Raw genomic sequence first — 17,399 nt, 5'->3', positions numbered from 1 at the left:
ATCTTTCATCTGCTTCCCAGAACCGATATCAGAGGAGACTGACGCCCGAGCTGACCGTCGATAGGCCCATGTCAAAGTACAGATGTACCGTGACCTGCTGCACTCATCATTCTACGTATACGGGTATTCTGGTCTGGGAACTTTTGTACGTCGAACTGCGCATCTCACGTCGTCCTTTACATGTCACATACACCGCACACAGATGATAAAGACATAATAGAAACGATTGGCACACGAAAGGAAAATGTGCCATCATTATCGATGGTTGCTACAGAGTCTAGAAGGGGACCTCGGGAGTTGCTCTTACCGAAAGAGTGAAATCAAAGCCCACTATGAGATGGGGATGCAGTTTGCGAAACTGTCTCATGAGTGGTCCGACATCTTCGATTAATACCGGGCAGCTCATGGAGATGCCTAACCGCGTTAGGTTCGTACAAGTCCTTGCGATCATCCCGGGACGGCACGTCGAGGGAAGTTGCTAAGGCCACCAGGACCTTGAACGCCTCTGTACTCCCAAACGGGAAATTATATGCCCAGTAGACGTCGTTCTTCACTGTCGTTGCAGGGAGAAGCAAGCCGATCTTCGGAACAGGGGTACGCCGCGTGCCTCGACGAGTGAGGGCTTACTTTAGTGGCTAGGTAGAGGACGTGCGTAGACTTTGCCTGGCCACGCGACATCGACTTTTCAGACTCATATTCTGGGCAGGTCACCGCAAGATTGGACTCGCTTCTCAAACAGACGACGGCGATTACCTTCACGCCTTTGAACGTACGCAGGATAGCCCATTTGGTAACCACGCCTGTCTGCGAGCACTTCGTGCATTTACCGCGTAGCTCTGCGATTAGCGGGGTATACGATCAGTATCGCACGAACAGCTGCGTTGGAGATACTCTGGTATCTAGCGGCTAGCCCTGAGATCAACAAGAAGACACCGTACGGCAGACATTCGCTCATTTGAGATGCGACACTAATACCCAGCCAGTTGCAACACGTACGCCCGCAGCAGCCACCATCACACACCTCCTCCGCAACACCATGGCCGAGGAACCTTCCAGATTGGCGTCGCGTCAAGACCTGTTGGTCCAACAGCACTTTAACGCCGAGAAGTTCGACCATTTCCTCCCGGGTGCGCCACACGAGGGTGACTTCCGTGCAGAAGCGCTGAAGCCGGAGTCACGACTGGGTGCCTTTCTTCACGACATGTATTCTCACAGGGGCAAGGGAATGAAGATCACGGCCACTGAAATGATCACTCTTACACTCTTGCTGCTTAAGTCTCGGAAGGCGACCAAAGCGGAGATGTTCCAACGTGCTACCGAGCTGCTCCACTTTCAGCGAGGTTATTTCCGAACTCAAGAAGCAATGGAGGCTTACTCCAAACAGCTGATCGCTGCAATGGAAGCTTACATGCTTGAAGAGAATTCCCGATACGAAGTCAAGTTCCCGCCCGAGAGCCATAATCAGCTCCGAACAGAGCCAAGCATTTCAGCCAATATAGAGGACGACACACTCTGGTCAGCCTGGGCAAGTGGAGTTGGCGCTGAGATGACCGAGGAGGAGAAAGATCCGGAGGGCGAGGTGCGCTACGACTACGATTACGGCAAACCCTGGGATGATTGGGCTGAACAAGCCAGCAATGAAATGAACAAACACCAATGTGCAGGAACTGGACCGGAGCAGATCGTCTACACACTACCCCCGGGCATGGAGAACGACGTCTTCGCCGAATTCTACGACACACAGATCATGCACCCCAACGCGAACTTGAACACAGGACCTTATCAACATGCCGCACCCGACTTCTTCAGCACGCTCCCGGCAGAGATCAAGAAAAAGATCGTCCGACTGGTGCTATTGTTTTCCACCAAGATCAGGATTCAAGCCACTATCGTCCCTCATGAAGACTGGCGCCCTGACCATTGGCTTCGGGAATTGAGCCACTCCGAAGCTATGGACCTGACTGTATACAAATTCTCATCACTTTTGAAGATGCCGAAGCTCATGCTTCCTTCCAACACCAAAAACGCTCAGCCTCATTACTACTGGACAATGGAATCTCCTGTAACCATGCTAGCGCTGCTAGCAGTCGACAAAGTCATGCACGAAATTGCGAAGCCCATTTTCTACAGCGAAAACTACTTCGAGATCAAGGACAACGATTCCTACCCAGAGACCGCTATAGAGGGACATCTCATAGGTGGCGAACAGCTTGCGCATCGGTTCCTGGAGCTCATGAGCCGTTCAGAAGCATGCGATGGTACCCCTCGATACGGCCCTTGTCCTCTGAATCTTATGCGCAAGGTCAACGTTGACATGGAGATTTATTATCCAGAAACCGACGCACGCGGTGGACAGAAGCCATGGCACTTCCAGCGCATAATCAACACTCTGATTGCGATGCCCTCTCTCCAGAAACTCGTCATCAACGTCGACATGGTGTACATAAACGCTCTTAGGGAGTATATGCAGGTCGATGAGTCTGTCAATCTGTTCATACAACCAGAGGTGTGGCCAGGATGGCGCAAGCTACCTTGGGCGGCATCCGCAATTCCTGCTGAGAACGGAGAAGATGGGAAGTCAGCGGCCGGACTCAAGGTCTTCATCCCCGAAAACCGCAAGGTGCAGAAGTGGCTTCAAAACCTCATCAACATGCCCGATGAGGCGCCAGCGAAGATTGTTCACATCGTATCCGAGGATTGGTCTACCGAGGAGTGTCCTTCTGGGCTGATTACTCAGGGCTTGCAGAAAGCTGAACAGCGCTGGAGGAAGGCCTGCAAGGACGAAAAGGTCATGGAAGGAGAAGACGAGAGCACTGAGCATGGAACCGACGGTACTGAAGAAGCTGAGGCTGTGATCAGCGTGGCATAGTGAGTCTAGGTGCGAGTGCAAGCAGCGAAGGGAGGATTGGCGGAAACCTCTGGGGCAAATCTGTAGATAGCAGAAAAAGATGTCCAAGTATTAGAGCTAAGCGTTGAGTACATCGATCGGAAAGTGTAGGCTAGCAACAGCCTCGTAGTCAGCGGTGTTAGCTGTTATTGGACCCTGTAATTCAACCTCACCCTCGCCGTGCAGTCTCGCAGTGCGTGCATGTCGCGGCGGTATGGTGATACCTTTCCAAGGTTGCCCCGGCCGCCAGAATTGCGCAACAGGCGCGCGTTGCCCCTGCCATCTTCTTCGAAATGTGCCGCCATTCTTGTGCGTTTCGCTGACTGGGCGTTCGCGGTCGATGTTGCTGAAGGTCCCCACGCCCGGGACCGCGGTTGCACAAGGAGCCGGTGTTCTGCTGGTGGGGTCGTGCGTCTCTGGACATTCGGACATTGCGAAACACCGTAAGCCATCGTTCAGATGCCGCGTGCACACTATCAGCCGGACAACGTGTTCGCTTCGTACAGAGCTTTCCGCGTTGCGATATCCGAAAATTGATTGTTCTTTGGCGGACGAGAGGCGAGACTGAGACATCGCCTGAATCACCCAGGTACCTAAGGTAGTGCCCACATAATACACCTGCATGCCGTCTGACGACCGTGAAGTCGATGTTTCAAGGCTACACATGAAAGAGGCAGTGACAACCTTGCGAAGATCATCGGCCTGGATAAAGAAGTTTGCGCCAAGATTGTAAGATTGCTACTCGGCCATACGTTGCGGAAAGTCTGACCAAAATCCAGAAAGGCCTCATCGTTGTACGAAGATGATGATAGTGCGCGGAAAGCTGCGTCGGCCTTGCCCAGGTGGTGAATGAGACAACTGCGGACGGCTTTCCTGTTTCGTGCCATTTTTTCGCGACCTAGAATCTATCGCTCGTGAAAACCTGCCCAAACAGTATGATAAGCCAGCCATGCGCTGCGCTGGCATCTCATCTCGTCCTGGTGGGCCTCGGGGGTGTGGGTAGACAAAGTAGTAGGACCGGCACTAGTAAAACGTACGACCCGGAAACCAAGCTTCCGGTACAACTCCCTAGGAACAGTCAAGCTTATTTAATTGTTAGATATGTTTAAAACATAATAGGACGACGGTCGACATCGAACACTGAACCAGACGCCTAGATCTTCAACTCATGGCATATTTTATCGCTGGGGTAGTGACTATAGCGTCGCTATTCATTGTTTCCCAGTTATGGCACTTCACCAACAACTATCGAGCAGCTCGCGCGACTGGACTACCCATCATCTTGTGCCCTTATGACCCCGATAGCGTAAGTTACCGCTCCTCTTCTCGCAATATGTACTTGGAGCAACCTGCACACCCGTGCCCGTCTCTTCAGACGTAGCTATTCGAGACTGATCATAATTTTAGGCATTCTGGTCCATATTCTGTGTCCCTCTTCGCCCCATGCTTCGCTCTGTCCTCCCCAAATCCATATTTGCTACCGTAGAACTTAGCATCTGGGGCTGGGAATTCAGGGAGAAAGCAGCGGTCCATGAGAAGCTGGGACCCGTCTTTGTCGTTGTTACTACAGGACTCAATCGGCTTGTTTGTGCGGACCCGTCCATGGCCCATACCATCATGTCTAGAAGGAGAGACTTTGTTCATCCAGACATTACCACTGAGACTATGGGGTTCTTGGGTCCAAACATTGTAACTGTAAGTAGATCGCTCATGCTGTTTATCGTGACTAACCCATCGGTCCAAGGCCAAGGATGAGTCCTGGTCCCGCCAGCGCCGTATCGTCGCCCCAGCTCTGAACGAACGCATTAGCCCAGAAGTGTGGAGAGTGAGTGTAGAACAAGCATCGTCCATGGCAGACCTCTTACCCTCAGTCTCCCCACCTGATACTGCCGAAGGACCCGCGAAGATAGTTCTTGGTCTTCGTACGATCGCGATGAACGTCCTCGGTCGTATCGCGTATGGGCATGACAAGCCATTCGCTTTATCTCAATCATCGACCAAACCATCTGCAGACATTTCATACGTAGATGCTATTTCTTTGGTCACCGACAAGCTCATCTACGCTGCATTTCTTCCTGCCAGCTTTCTAGGCTTGCCCTTCATGCCGCAGGTATCACAGCGATTAGGTACAGCGCTGAAGCGATTGCCAGGGCTAACAGAAGACATGCTCAATCAAGAGCGCCAGAACAATGCTTCTGCATCGCCGCATGTCACGCAGACCACCGGAAGCCCAAACAACAGTCGAGGCACCATCATGGAAGAACTTGTCCGCCTTTCAGACCAGGAGAAGATCCGGACAGACGCTTCAACACCAGAGTCGTTGGACAAGGTTACCAAGAAGTTTCTCACCGAGGAAGAAATCGCAGGAAACCTCTTCATCTTCACCGCTGCTGGCTTTGACACAACCGCAAATACAATGTCATACGCCGTGGCGCTGCTCGCCGTGTATCCGGAGTGGCAAGCCTGGATCCAGACCGAGATCGATACTGTGCTTGGAGGACCTGACATGTCGCCAATAGACTATGCAAGTGCATTCCCGAAACTTGTTCGCTGTCTGGCTGTTATGGTAAGATACCCAAAATCGACATACTGCCATCCTTGAACGGCACCCTTCAAGGACGGCTAGCTCCCTAGCCTCTACGCCGTGAGCTCGGTGCTGACGATTTGACAATATAGCTCGAGACCCTGCGCCTCTACCCGCCCGTAACTCTCCTCATGCGATCCATAACCACGAGTCAGGACCTTGCCTTCGCAGACACGTCATTCCAGATCGCGGCTCCATCCACCATCTACGTCAACACAACGGCATTGCATACTTCACGCTCAACATGGGGTTCTGATACCCTGTCCTTCAACCCCGCACGCTGGCTACAACCCGACACACCAGAGCCCACGCTCATCACACCTGCGCAAGGAACCTTTATGCCGTGGTCTGTCGGTCCGCGTGTATGCCCTGGGCAGAAGATGTCGCAGGTAGAATTTGTAGCGGTTATTGCGACGCTGTTTCGTAGATGTAGTGCGCTACCAGTTGTCCGTGAGGGGGAAAGTACAGAATTGGCGAGACAGCGCTTGCTCCATTTGTTACAAGACAGTCAGCCGGTGTTGACGCTGCAGATTAATAAGCCTGAGGACGTTCATATACATTGGGCTAAGCGATGAGTAGCTTAGTAGTAGTACGGCGAGCAGAAGACGAGATGCAGCGTATGAGCAAGATACATGATATATTGGTGTTCGTTGTAAATAGTACCGAAGTAGACTTCTCTTACCTAACTTCGCACTAGATTGGGTCAGAAGATGTGATGTTTGTGCTCATCAAGATCGCGCTCCTCGCGCACCGTGCAATGCGTTTTGAGCGTAACATCTATGTCGAAGGTCCCAAGCTAACAAAGCTTAGAGATGTAGCCATTGTTACAGCTCCGTTGCTGATACGGGGTAGGGACTGACTTCCCCTTCAGCTAACCCCTTTGCCCATCTCATGAACAGAAACACGCACGCCGATATCGTAAACGCCTGGGTCGCGATGAGGGTAGCTTTTCCTTTCTTGGTGCGAAGATTCGGTCGCGTCAACACACCGACCACATCGTCAACCAACGCAACATATGCCGTAAGATTGAGGGTACGATCGACAAGAGGAACGACTTGTTGCAACATGGGTGTATCGAAGGATACGAAGAAGCGGACGAACCAGCTACCAAGTATCCACGTCAGAGCAATCAGAAATTCCGAACGCCTTTGCTTTGTACCCACAGGACGTTCCCCAATCAATTGGTCAGCGCCATAGCTGCCGAGTATGTCTACTAAGTATTGTATGACGTTTGGTGGTGTACCGAATAGCCGACCGTAGGTTGCGATAACACCTGCGCGGTAGAGGTCGTTCTTGCGTGTGAATCGGATGGATTGCTTCGGAGTAGGTTCGGGTCGGTTCGACGGGTAGAAGGAGGATGCTACGAGGTACGTCGGTATGGCGAAAGACACTACAAGTGGTAGACTGTTCCCGCCGGTCGTAAAGCCAGTGGCCTGAGCGATAACCGGTGACAAGAAAACAGCGAAAGGGCTAGCAATCAAGGGGGCGTATAGGTGAGCATATCGGCGCCAGGCGGCAATGGCATAGTCTGCTTCTCCAGTGTCTGGCGCATGTGCTGCTGGTGTAGTTGGAGGCTGCTGTGGCAGTCCATCGCTATCGTGGGTGTTCATGGCGAAAGGGATGGAACACGACGCGGTAAGCTTCGTGTGCTGGGCATCTCTTGGCTTGGGAAGCTTCATCGCGCACAGACACGACTTTGGAAGCTGCCCTCTTCATTGAGCGGCCATCATCACCACCTTGCCACCCCAACGGAGCTCATATGCTGCACATGTGTCGAGGGGCATCTCGTTATCGACCATTACTCTAACGCGCCGCCTGCCGCAGGTCCAGTTGATGTTCTGCACGCACGCTCCACTATACAGGCCCGAATCTCGCAGTGGCACGCGCGTGGATGGCATGCATATAGCCACTCTTCCCCAACGCTGTTACCAGCATCTGTTAGAGCACACACCAGATGCTCATGCAAGTAACGTCTGATGCGACGCGGTGCGACCCCGTCGTAGACCATGAATGTGCCGGCAGGGTCTGAGATCGCCCATGAACCCGGGATGCTTCAACAGGCAGCTGCTGACCACCGAGGCATTGTTGCAACGCCAGTCAAGCCATGTTCATCCCTTTTGAACGCGATTACCAGATCCATGGTAGGATGTGAGGTCGAAAATCGCGCATGACTATAGGCTGAGCTCGCAGAAGCTTGATTTCGCATGTCGTAGCGTGGCTGTGTAGTTCTTCGAAAATCGCTCATGGCTAACCGTCAACAGCTCAGACAAACGCAGTCGCCAATGGCAATTCTTGGGCGCATGGGAAAAGGTCCGACGGGATACCTCCGACGCTTACGGTTTACCTGTTGCAGGACCCTGGCCCCATCTTGGATTGTATGAGGTATTTGTGCGTCGAATCGCTTCAAGTTGACTATGACAAAGACGAGGAGGACCTTGTACCACACTCTTGGTGTCATTCTACGTAGCTGAGATTATGATGGAGCTTTTACGGTATAGAAATCCTACCAAGGCCGCCCAAGCACGTGTTTGACGCGCTGCTAGAGCTTTCGAGGGCACGCTGCTCGTAGAGACGGCAGATAGCTTTCGCCTTTCTCGGGGTATAAGTCGCGCTTCACGCATCACCCAATCTATCGCTACCTCTCTCCGTTCTTCTCAGCTCATTTGCATCCTTTTGCACATTCCCCGGTCCTACTTCCCGCGGTATCGATCTGTGTTTTCCACAGGTTCGCACATGGATCACGAAGAAAAGGTCGCTCCTCGCGTCCGTTTCGGAGAGCTACGCCTTCCGGACGAAGAGGATGGATACGCGACCCACGAGCGTCGCCATGAGCGCAATCTGTCACGACGGTCAAGTGTGGGCAGCCTTTCCATTCGCAGTGCCGGAGGAGCGCGCACTGTACAGCCGGAGACTGCACTTCCCATCACCTGTGAGTAGCTGCCCCCTATCACCTGCTTGTGAGACGTTCACTGACTTCTGATACGAACATTCAGACCGCACTCTTTCCATCGAGATCGACGAAGATCAACATAAGAAGCAGGATGAAGTGAAGAGAGCGAAGGAGAAGGCCGCCGTTGGTGAGTCTGTTGGCTGTAAAATGACAGGCACGTCCACTAACTCTAGCTCTACAGATCTGGCAGACCTCGAATGGCATACACTTGTCGTTCATGAGTTGTGTCGCCGCCTCTCCGTCGACATCGACCAGGGCCTTTCTGACGATCAGGCCAAGCGTCGCATTAGCGAACACGGCCAGAACAAGATGACACCTCCTCCATCAGGTCTACTCAAGAAGATCATAGGCTACTTCTTTGGTGGGTTTGGTAGCATCCTCGTGGTTGCTGGCATCCTGGTGTTCGTCGCATGGAAGCCTCTTGGTAAACCGCCAGCGGTTGCAAACCTGGCGCTTGCTTGTGTGCTGATCGCTGTTTGGCTCATCCAGGCTGCCTTCAATGCATGGCAGGACTGGTCAACCAGCAGAGTGATGGCATCCATTGGAACGATGCTGCCTGATCAGTGCATTGTCGTACGCAACGGATCGCACGTTAGCATCTCGGCCTTGGATCTAGTGCCTGGCGACATCATCGTTATCAAGCAGGGCAACAAGTTACCCGCCGATGTTCGATTTGTTGATATATCCAGCGATTCTATGTTCGATCGCGCAATCCTTACTGGTATGTAAAACCAACACACATCTCTTGAGCACGAGGACTAACATACGCCAGGCGAGTCCGAGCCCGTCGCAGCTACGATCGAAGCAACCGAAGACAACTATCTCGAGACCAACAACATCGGATTACAAGGCACCCATTGCATCTCGGGCGCCTGTCTTGGCGTGTGCGTTGCAACTGGCGACAACACTATCTTCGGTCGTATCGCAAAGCTTACATCGGATCCCAAGACTGGCATGACACCTCTTCAGAAGGAGATCCTACGCTTTGTGCTCATCATCTCACTCTTCATCACATGCGTCGTTATCCTCATCGTGGTTCTTTGGTATGTTTGTGGCTGGTCTCGAGCAACATGTCTATGCTTGGCTATCTATGAGTTGAAGGTTTTGTACTTACGCATATCAGGGCTGCATGGCTGAGGAAATCTCATCCTACTTGGATTGACGTACCCCTTCTTATCGTCAGTTGCGTCTCGTGCGCTGTTGCATGTATGGACTACCCAGCAGTGTCTTTTTCCATGTACAGATGCTAACTTTTTCTTCTTTCTGTAGTCATCCCCGAAGGCTTACCCATCGCACTTACCACGAGCTTGACCATCGTCGCGAACATCATGCGCAAGAACAAGATCCTTTGCAAGTCCCTCAAGACTGTCGAGACACTTGGTTCCGTTTCGGTGATCTGTTCCGACAAGACCGGAACATTGACCAAGAACAAAATGGTCGTCACGGACATTTACGCAGCAGGCGAAGAGTACACTACGGATGCGGCTCGTGATATGATGGCAGTCTTTCGTTCGGAACAGAATCTCTCTGTGCTCTCCAAGGCCAAGACAAACATCATGGATCAAGTCCGCATGCTCGGCGGTCTCTGCAACTCCGGCGAATTTGATGCCGCTACAATGCATCTTCCCATCGCGGAGCGCAAGATCAACGGCGATGCAACTGATCAGGCTATACTTCGTCTTTCAGAGTCTCTTGGGTCAGTGGCTGAGTTGCGTCGCGACTGGAAGAAGGTCTTTGAGATTGCTTTCAACAGCAAGAACAAGTTCATGGTCCGCTTGATGACACCGGCGAACCAGACACCGACGAGCAACAATGCCACGCTCATGATCAAGGGAGCTCCCGATATTCTCCTACCTCGATGCGATCTCATCCTGAACGAGAAGGGTGAAGAGATCCCGCTCACCGACGCACAACGCCTCCGTATCGACACCGTCAAAGACAGCTGGTCTCGGCAGGGCAAGCGCGTCATACTGCTCGCTCGCAAGCCGACTATCGTACCCTTCTCCGCCAACCATGAGAAGGAAGTATTGGTTGCAGCCCGGGAAGGCCTTACGTTCGTCGGCATCGTAGGCATCGTGGACCCACCCCGTGATGAGATTCCAGACGTCGTTCGTATTCTTCGGGGAGCTTCTATCCGCATCTTCATGGTCACCGGCGACTTCAAGCTCACGGCTCAGGCCATCGCTGAAGAGTGTGGTATCATCTCGAACTCTGCTTTGGTCGACGACATCAGCGCTCTTGGCCGCGAAGGCAAGATCGGGACTATGAAGCAGTCAATTGTGTTGAGTGGGCCCGAACTGATTACATTGAACGCGGCGCAATGGGATCAGCTTTGCCAGTACCAGGAAATTGTGTTCGCTAGGACGACGCCTGAGCAGAAGCTTCGTATCGTTAAGGAGTTCCAGGCCCACGACAACATCGTCGGTATGACAGGTGATGGTGTCAACGATGCGCCATCGCTCAAGGCTGCCGACATCGGAATCGCTATGGGCAGTGGCTCCGACATTGCCATCGAAGCTGCCGACATGGTTCTTCTCGATTCGTTCGCCGCCATCATTGAGGCTGTTCAGTACGGTCGCCTAGTCTACGATAACTTGAAGAAGACGATCGTGTATTTGCTTCCTGCCGGTAGCTTCAGTGAGCTGTGGCCCGTCGTTACCAACGTCGCATTCGGTATTCCGCAGATCCTGTCGTCCTTCCTTATGGTAAGTACATCTGATCTCAATACACTGCGTGCGTCAGCTAACTTTGTCTAGATCATCATCTGCTGTCTTACCGACTGTGCCGCCGCCATCACGCTTGCTTATGAGAAGCCAGAGGCCGATGTGATGCTTCGCCCTCCTCGTAACCCTAAGAAGGACAGGCTGGTCAACGCTCGACTCATCTTCCATGCCTACTTCGTTGTCGGTCTACTGCAGTGCTTCCTCGCCTTCACCATGAGCTTCTGGTGGATGCAGCGCAGAGGAGTTCCGTTCACGGCAATGTGGTTGAAGTTTGGTGTTTACGATCCTCAATACGACCCTGAATTCGTTACCGAAGTCGCCAACGAAGCTTCGAGCATCTACTTCGTCACACTAGTGATCATGTAAGTATAGATGTGGAAGTGTACTAAGTAACTAGCTGACTTTGACGACAGGCAACTGTTCAACCTACTTGCGACTCGCACCCGTAGACTCAGCATCTTCCAGCAACCGCCTATCTTCAACAAGGCTACTCAGAACTGGTCGCTCTTCCCTGCAATGATCTTCGCCATCGTTGTGGTCTTCATCTTCTGTTACATTCCAGCCCTCCAAGACACGATCGACACCAGGACTGTCTCGGTTGAGCACTGGTTCCTTCCGGCTGCTTTCGGTATGGGCTTGCTCGTCCTCGATGAGTCAAGGAAGTACTGTGTGCGCACTTGGCCCAACGGCTTGCTCGCCAAGATTGCTTGGTGATGCTCTTTCCTTCCACCCGAGGAGACTATTTCCTTGGCCTATTTTCTTAGTTCAAACGGGCCATTCAGTTCGGAAGCCATTGGCCTACTTGCAACAGTAGCGTAGTTGAGAAGGCTTGTTATATCAGTGTCGATTAGATGGGGGGTGTCGTGTGAATTGGCACACGCAATCAGTCTGCAAGCAGACAGAGCCCAACCTTTTCTTTCTATTCATCAGCAATATGATCCAGAGCCACGCCTCTTTTCCACACATTCGACTGTCCCACAATGCAGTGTGCCACTTCCCACTTCAGCCGCAATATCTGTAGATGCACGACCCTGGCCATCGGCAATTTTCCATGCGATACCCCACACGGACTTTAATGCGCCTTGCGCAACGAGGGATCTCGTGGCTCAACGGTGAAATGCCGGTTATTGAGAGCAAGGGGTCGAAGTCAGCTGGCACCAATCGTATCACCTTGCAATATGAAGTTCCTCATAAAGGAAGACTGCAGATCCAGGCTTGGCCACATGCAGAGCGGCTAAAGGTGGCCGTTCCATATTCTGATGTGTGTGTAACAAAGGATAGATGAGTATAGCGATGGAAGAGGAATAGTGTGGTGTCTGCGGATGATTTTCCACGCGACGCTGAAAGCGTTGGTGCCTGCTCCGTAGCAAGGCGCCAAGCGAAAGCGCCCCGCAGACTTCGCCAAACCTTGCTTCGACGACCTCAACCATCCGCAAGCCAGCGATGACGCGCCACTCGAGACCGCCGATGCCATCTATGAATGCAAGTTGTCTGAAACATCCTGCATCGGGACACAAGTCAGTCCAAACACCTCTTGCGTCACCCATTGATGCATGATCCGTCTACACGATCTAGTACAGTACAGAGGTGCTAGCAGCGGAACCAGTGGCCTGCCGCATTCTTCTGAGTTCATGGCATATAGTATGTTCAATTCGAGTGCCAGATCATGCTGGGTAAGGCTCAGCCTCTCGAGCCCATCGCCACGCCTCTTCACCACATCGGCATCAATGTCCTACCGAAGCTGCTGGCAGTGCCATGGAGGCCCAAAAGCGCCTCCCACATGACCCAACTTCATCAACGTGGGGTTCCAAATCCTCCCCTATTTTGGTCAACCTCACCGCAAACTTAGCGACTATCCTTCATAAGGGCTCAAAGCTGCGGAGCGTGCAAAGCGCGCCTGCCACGTAGGCGGTCTGGGCCAGCAGCGGTTGGCTAACTTTAGCATTTGAGCGATGATGCTGATCCTCATCCCACGCCTGAGCCTTCTCGAATTGGAATGTTTAACACTCTGGGGTTGAGAGCGAGAAGAACGATTTTACGCCGATAGCGATGATAAGCTGACAGCGATGATCTTCACAATTAGGCGCGCTCTACGACCCTAAACTTCCTGGGACATCCTCCAAACTTTACGTAGAGATGGCATCACATCTTCCCGAATTCGATAGCTCCAGTCAGCGAGAGGGGCCCAGCGCTCACTACACTGCTAGCATACATATCGTACAGGTAGAAGCCAAGTGTCTTGGAGCATGTAGCATACGGGCGCTTTACCTCCAAAGTCACGGGCACAATATCTTGGGCGGCAAACCAAGAGGTTGCATCCGCACCTCCGGGCTTGTCCATGGTCAGATCCGCAGCCTGATTCGACAGCGGGCGTGATAAGCTGTAATGACCTTTTCAGTGCACATTCCAGAGTTCACCATTCTTTGGGTCGTCATACGAAGTGGGTAGACAATTTGAGCTGCAAAGCTTTCTAACCCAATCATTATACCACCTTAGATTAACCCCATATTTTGCAGCAACGATCGATCAGGATTTCCCCGTGGTCCGGCAGTTGTCCTCGTGGACATCACTAATCAGGCGAATACTTCGGCGGTCTCGTTATAAGAGAGGTTATTAGGAGACATGGTTGAAGCCTCGATCTTTGTGCCTCTACATTCATCATCACTCATTCTCTCTGCCATCACGCACATTCTCACAAAGACTAAATCACGACCACTAGTCACGATGCACTGGGCTACCCTCCTCGCTGCGGCCACGGCCCTTGCAGGCCATGCCGCTGCGCAGAACATGCTGCGATTTGCTTGCTCACAGCTTGTCGTGGAGCGGACAGACCCCCTCGTCAACCCGGGCGTAAAGTACACACCACATCTTCATCAGATCGTCGGAGGTGACGCTTTCAACATCACGATGGACCCTTCCAACGACATCGCGCAGATGTCCAAGTGCACTTCCTGCAGCTTTGTCCAGGATAAGTCGAATTATTGGACCGCAGTCATGTTCTTCAAGGCAAAGAACGGAACGTGAGTACCTACAACACTATGTACCCATTGGGTGTGAAACATGCACTGACCTCCTTCTAGATACATTCGCGTGCCTCAGGTACGTAACCTCTTAGCTAACGCATCACAATCGAGAAAGTCACTAACCCCAAGCCAAGATCGGAAACGGTGGACCACAAGGAAAGCTCATCAATGACGGCGGTCTCGACGTCTACTACATCCCCAGCGGAAAGACCACTGCCTTCAAGAAGGGCTTCCGCATGCTCGCCGGCTCAGCCACCAATACCGACCCCAGCAAGGTCAAGCTCTCTAACATCTGCCATCGCTGCTGGACCTCTCCCTCCGAGAGTACCTTCGTTGGTGGCGCGCCTTGCTCAGGCTCCGACACTGTCGCCATTCCCAAAGACCCCAAGTGCAAGCTCATCCGTCAGACCATCATCTTCCCCACCTGCTGGGATGGCAAGAACCTCGACTCCCCAGATCATCAGGCACACGTCGCTTATGGCCAGGGCGCTGGTGCTAATGGTGGCGGCGCTTGCCCTTCTACCCATCCCGTCAAGCTCCCTCAGATCATGTACGAGCTCATGTGGGATGTCAACAAGTTCGCCGACAAGAGCTTGTGGCCCACCGATGGCAGCGACCCATTCGTATACAGCATGAACATCGGGTAAGTCTTCCAGTCATCTCCATATAGACTCCTTGTTGGTAGACGAACACATCACTGACTTCTCTCTTCAGCGGCTCTGCTGCGCATGGTGACTACGTCTTCGGATGGGAAGGCGACTCCCTCCAAAAGGCCATGGACAACAACTGCAACCTCAACACCGCCTGCCCCAAAGCCGGTCTTACCGTCCAGCAGCCCGCGCAATACAATGCTTGCAAGAAGAAGCAACAAGCTCCTGAGGACGTTGACGGCTGTAAGTTTTACTTCTTTGTTATGCAACCATGCGACGTGTAGCTAACATGTACAACACAGGGCTCAAGGAGATGCCGCTCGGTGACATGGCCATCAAGGCATAGACGTTGGCTGTCGCCATATGGCTATCATGGCTAGTTTCGTATAGTGGCTGTCAAGACCTTCGTTAGTCAGAGTTGTTAGGTGTGGTGCTTTGAGAGTAGCACTCGTTTGGCATTGCGTTGTATAATCTTTTAGATCGGAGAAGAGAATCCACGTGCACGTTATGTGGCGAATGTCAAGTTTTTCGGAATGCAACCTGTTCACGATGCTACTGATTACTAAATACCGTACGTGTCTCTCCACTCATTGTCTTCCGCTTTGTCATGAATGACAGGAAGTATCATCATCGGTGTGACACGGTCAGCTTATCCTCGAGCATTGAAGGCACCAAAATCCCGGCCCTGGCTTTTCGTGTGCAGACTTGGGGTCGTACGCCATGTCACTGCCTCGTTGATCGCTTCGCGTGCCTCTAGGCATATGCACACAGCAGCACCCACAATTCTCGAGGAGAGACGAAATTCTAGCATTCTATGATATATACTCCACAAAAGCCCCAACAATATCTACAAGCCCTACCAAGTCCACCGCCTTTCCCGCCTCTACACCATCATCTCGGTAGCATTCCCCATCCCACCCGCGCTCGCAACCCCATTCCGAGCCAACAATGCCTCAAAGTTCTGATTCGCACCCGCGGTAAAGTCATGCGTGATATAATTGTACACATCATGCACAGGAATCGATGCGCTGGTCGAAGACGGGTTGGAGACTTTGCTCTGCGAGCACGCGAAACCAAAGCGCTTGCTACTGCTGTTGGGATCGATGCGCACAGCACCGGAGGAACCGGTGTACGTCGTACAACCGGTGCATTTGACGGTGAATTGCCAATGCGTGTTGTTGGACTTGTTGCCGGTTGTGAGGGGCGTGTAGGTTGCTGAGGTGTATTGTTGGGGTGTGGAGTGACCGCTACGCTGGGTGTTAGCATTCTGTGGGTTGCTACTGGGGTCGCACGACTTACGTGGCCCATCGTGAGGATACGGTTGGTTTTTGGCCGTTGGGGTACGATACTGTAAGGGGGTTGCGGATCATGCTACCGCCCCAGGCGAGACCAACCCAGCCGAGAGCGGTGGGCGCGACAACTTGAAGAACAATGTCGTATGGTTGACCCGCTGGCACATTGGCGGGTTGCGCTATGCGGTAGATGATGTTCGACGAGAGTGTCGCGGCCGCTTTGGTTTCAGAGAAAGTGAAGCCAGTTTCTGAGTCCACGTAGCTTACGGCGCGAGGCGCTAGATGTTGCGACTCTGATGTAGGCCAGCCTTGAGCTACATGGTGTCAGTTGAAAGCGCTGTTCGTGTTGAATTGCGATGCTCACCGAGGCTAGCTAGAGCCGCAAGACCAAAGGCAAAGCGCATCTTGTTCAATTGTCAATCTTTCAGGCTGCGCGTAGTTGTCCAGCAGCGCTATCGCAAAGCACGCAAAATATGAAGGTAAAAAAGGAACAAAAGATATTCTACGTGTGACAAGAAAGTCCTGGAGCAACAAGATACCTTAATAAAACCCATACACGCTCGCCAAGATGCCGCGCCTGAGATCCATCCACTCGAGGCCCACAGTGTAAAGTACAAAGCGGCGATATACAAGCACGCGTGCAAGATAGACTAGAATAGAACCCACCTTATCCAGGTTAAGACCTTACTGCCACGCGTGACTGACTTCATCACAACCCGGATGTGAGGTTCAAAGGCTTCTGGAATGTGGGCCAACATCCACAGGAATGCATCCGATTACTACTCCAAGCCAGCGTCGAACTCTCTTTGGTGGCTGTGACCATGCGAATACGGAAGATGTGCTTTTTGTGGAAGGTCGCAAAGGGAGGAAGGATGACGTTGTGTTGGCTGTGAGAGGTTCGTGTATTTACCCGCATAGTGTGTATAGTGAGGATAGATGGCTTTGTGTATCGATCAAGTGGAGATATGTTGCCACGCCCCCGGAAGCATGGATACGATTATGGCGATGTCTACGTCCCCGGATTAGCAGGGAGCGGAAATGCAAATCGAAGAAAGCGATGATCAATTGCGTTGCAAAGGCTGAAAGACAAGAGCACTGCTCACGGATATGCGCAAGCGAGATTATCGTGATGTCGAGTCGTATTGACAGGATGTACCCCAGATGTAACATGTCGAAGGCGGATGGTACTACAAGCGAGCGCCACTGTATGCATCTCGCTCCGAATCGCTTCCCCACATCTCGCTTGTGGGGCAAGACATCCACGCGGAGTTCACGTGGCTAGTCGCGTGT

The 17,399-nt window shown here is 52.5% G+C and overlaps 6 protein-coding genes across 6 annotated transcripts; 4 read left to right on the top strand and 2 right to left on the bottom strand.

Moving 5' to 3' along the window:
- Positions 1-1,036: 1,036 nt before the first annotated feature.
- Positions 1,037-2,869, top strand: J4E87_002865 (uncharacterized protein; the record flags this gene model as incomplete). The annotated part of the gene is made up of 1 exon (XM_049374499.1): positions 1,037-2,869. One exon carries the CDS (start codon positions 1,037-1,039, stop codon positions 2,867-2,869), a length of 1,833 nt encoding a protein of 610 aa, XP_049235490.1.
- A 1,461-nt stretch (positions 2,870-4,330) lies between these two features.
- Positions 4,331-5,873, top strand: J4E87_002864 (uncharacterized protein; the record flags this gene model as incomplete). Its single annotated transcript, XM_049374498.1, has 4 exons — positions 4,331-4,582; positions 4,632-5,453; positions 5,564-5,833; positions 5,865-5,873. The coding sequence occupies 4 exons, from the start codon at positions 4,331-4,333 to the stop codon at positions 5,871-5,873; spliced, it is 1,353 nt and encodes a 450-aa protein (XP_049235489.1).
- Positions 5,874-6,295: 422 nt separating this feature from the next.
- On the bottom strand, positions 6,296-7,081 carry J4E87_002863 (uncharacterized protein; the record flags this gene model as incomplete). The annotated part of the gene is made up of 1 exon (XM_049374497.1): positions 6,296-7,081. One exon carries the CDS (start codon positions 7,079-7,081, stop codon positions 6,296-6,298), a length of 786 nt encoding a protein of 261 aa, XP_049235488.1.
- A 1,123-nt stretch (positions 7,082-8,204) lies between these two features.
- On the top strand, positions 8,205-11,858 carry J4E87_002862 (uncharacterized protein; the record flags this gene model as incomplete). The annotated part of the gene is made up of 8 exons (XM_049374496.1): positions 8,205-8,400; positions 8,465-8,548; positions 8,603-9,142; positions 9,194-9,464; positions 9,545-9,627; positions 9,691-11,126; positions 11,178-11,506; positions 11,558-11,858. The coding sequence occupies 8 exons, from the start codon at positions 8,205-8,207 to the stop codon at positions 11,856-11,858; spliced, it is 3,240 nt and encodes a 1,079-aa protein (XP_049235487.1).
- Positions 11,859-13,868: 2,010 nt separating this feature from the next.
- On the top strand, positions 13,869-15,163 carry J4E87_002861 (uncharacterized protein; the record flags this gene model as incomplete). The annotated part of the gene is made up of 5 exons (XM_049374495.1): positions 13,869-14,164; positions 14,225-14,243; positions 14,302-14,810; positions 14,882-15,060; positions 15,120-15,163. The coding sequence occupies 5 exons, from the start codon at positions 13,869-13,871 to the stop codon at positions 15,161-15,163; spliced, it is 1,047 nt and encodes a 348-aa protein (XP_049235486.1).
- Positions 15,164-15,700: 537 nt separating this feature from the next.
- Positions 15,701-16,513, bottom strand: J4E87_002860 (uncharacterized protein; the record flags this gene model as incomplete). The annotated part of the gene is made up of 3 exons (XM_049374494.1): positions 15,701-16,064; positions 16,117-16,423; positions 16,474-16,513. The coding sequence occupies 3 exons, from the start codon at positions 16,511-16,513 to the stop codon at positions 15,701-15,703; spliced, it is 711 nt and encodes a 236-aa protein (XP_049235485.1).
- Positions 16,514-17,399: the final 886 nt, after the last annotated feature.

Source organism: Alternaria ethzedia, assembly GCF_023757985.1.
Source record: "Alternaria ethzedia strain BMP 0044 chromosome Unknown scaffold_5, whole genome shotgun sequence".
In the NCBI taxonomy this organism is placed as follows: Eukaryota; Fungi; Ascomycota; class Dothideomycetes; order Pleosporales; family Pleosporaceae; genus Alternaria; species Alternaria ethzedia.
This window is presented reverse-complemented; position numbering and strand designations above follow the sequence as displayed.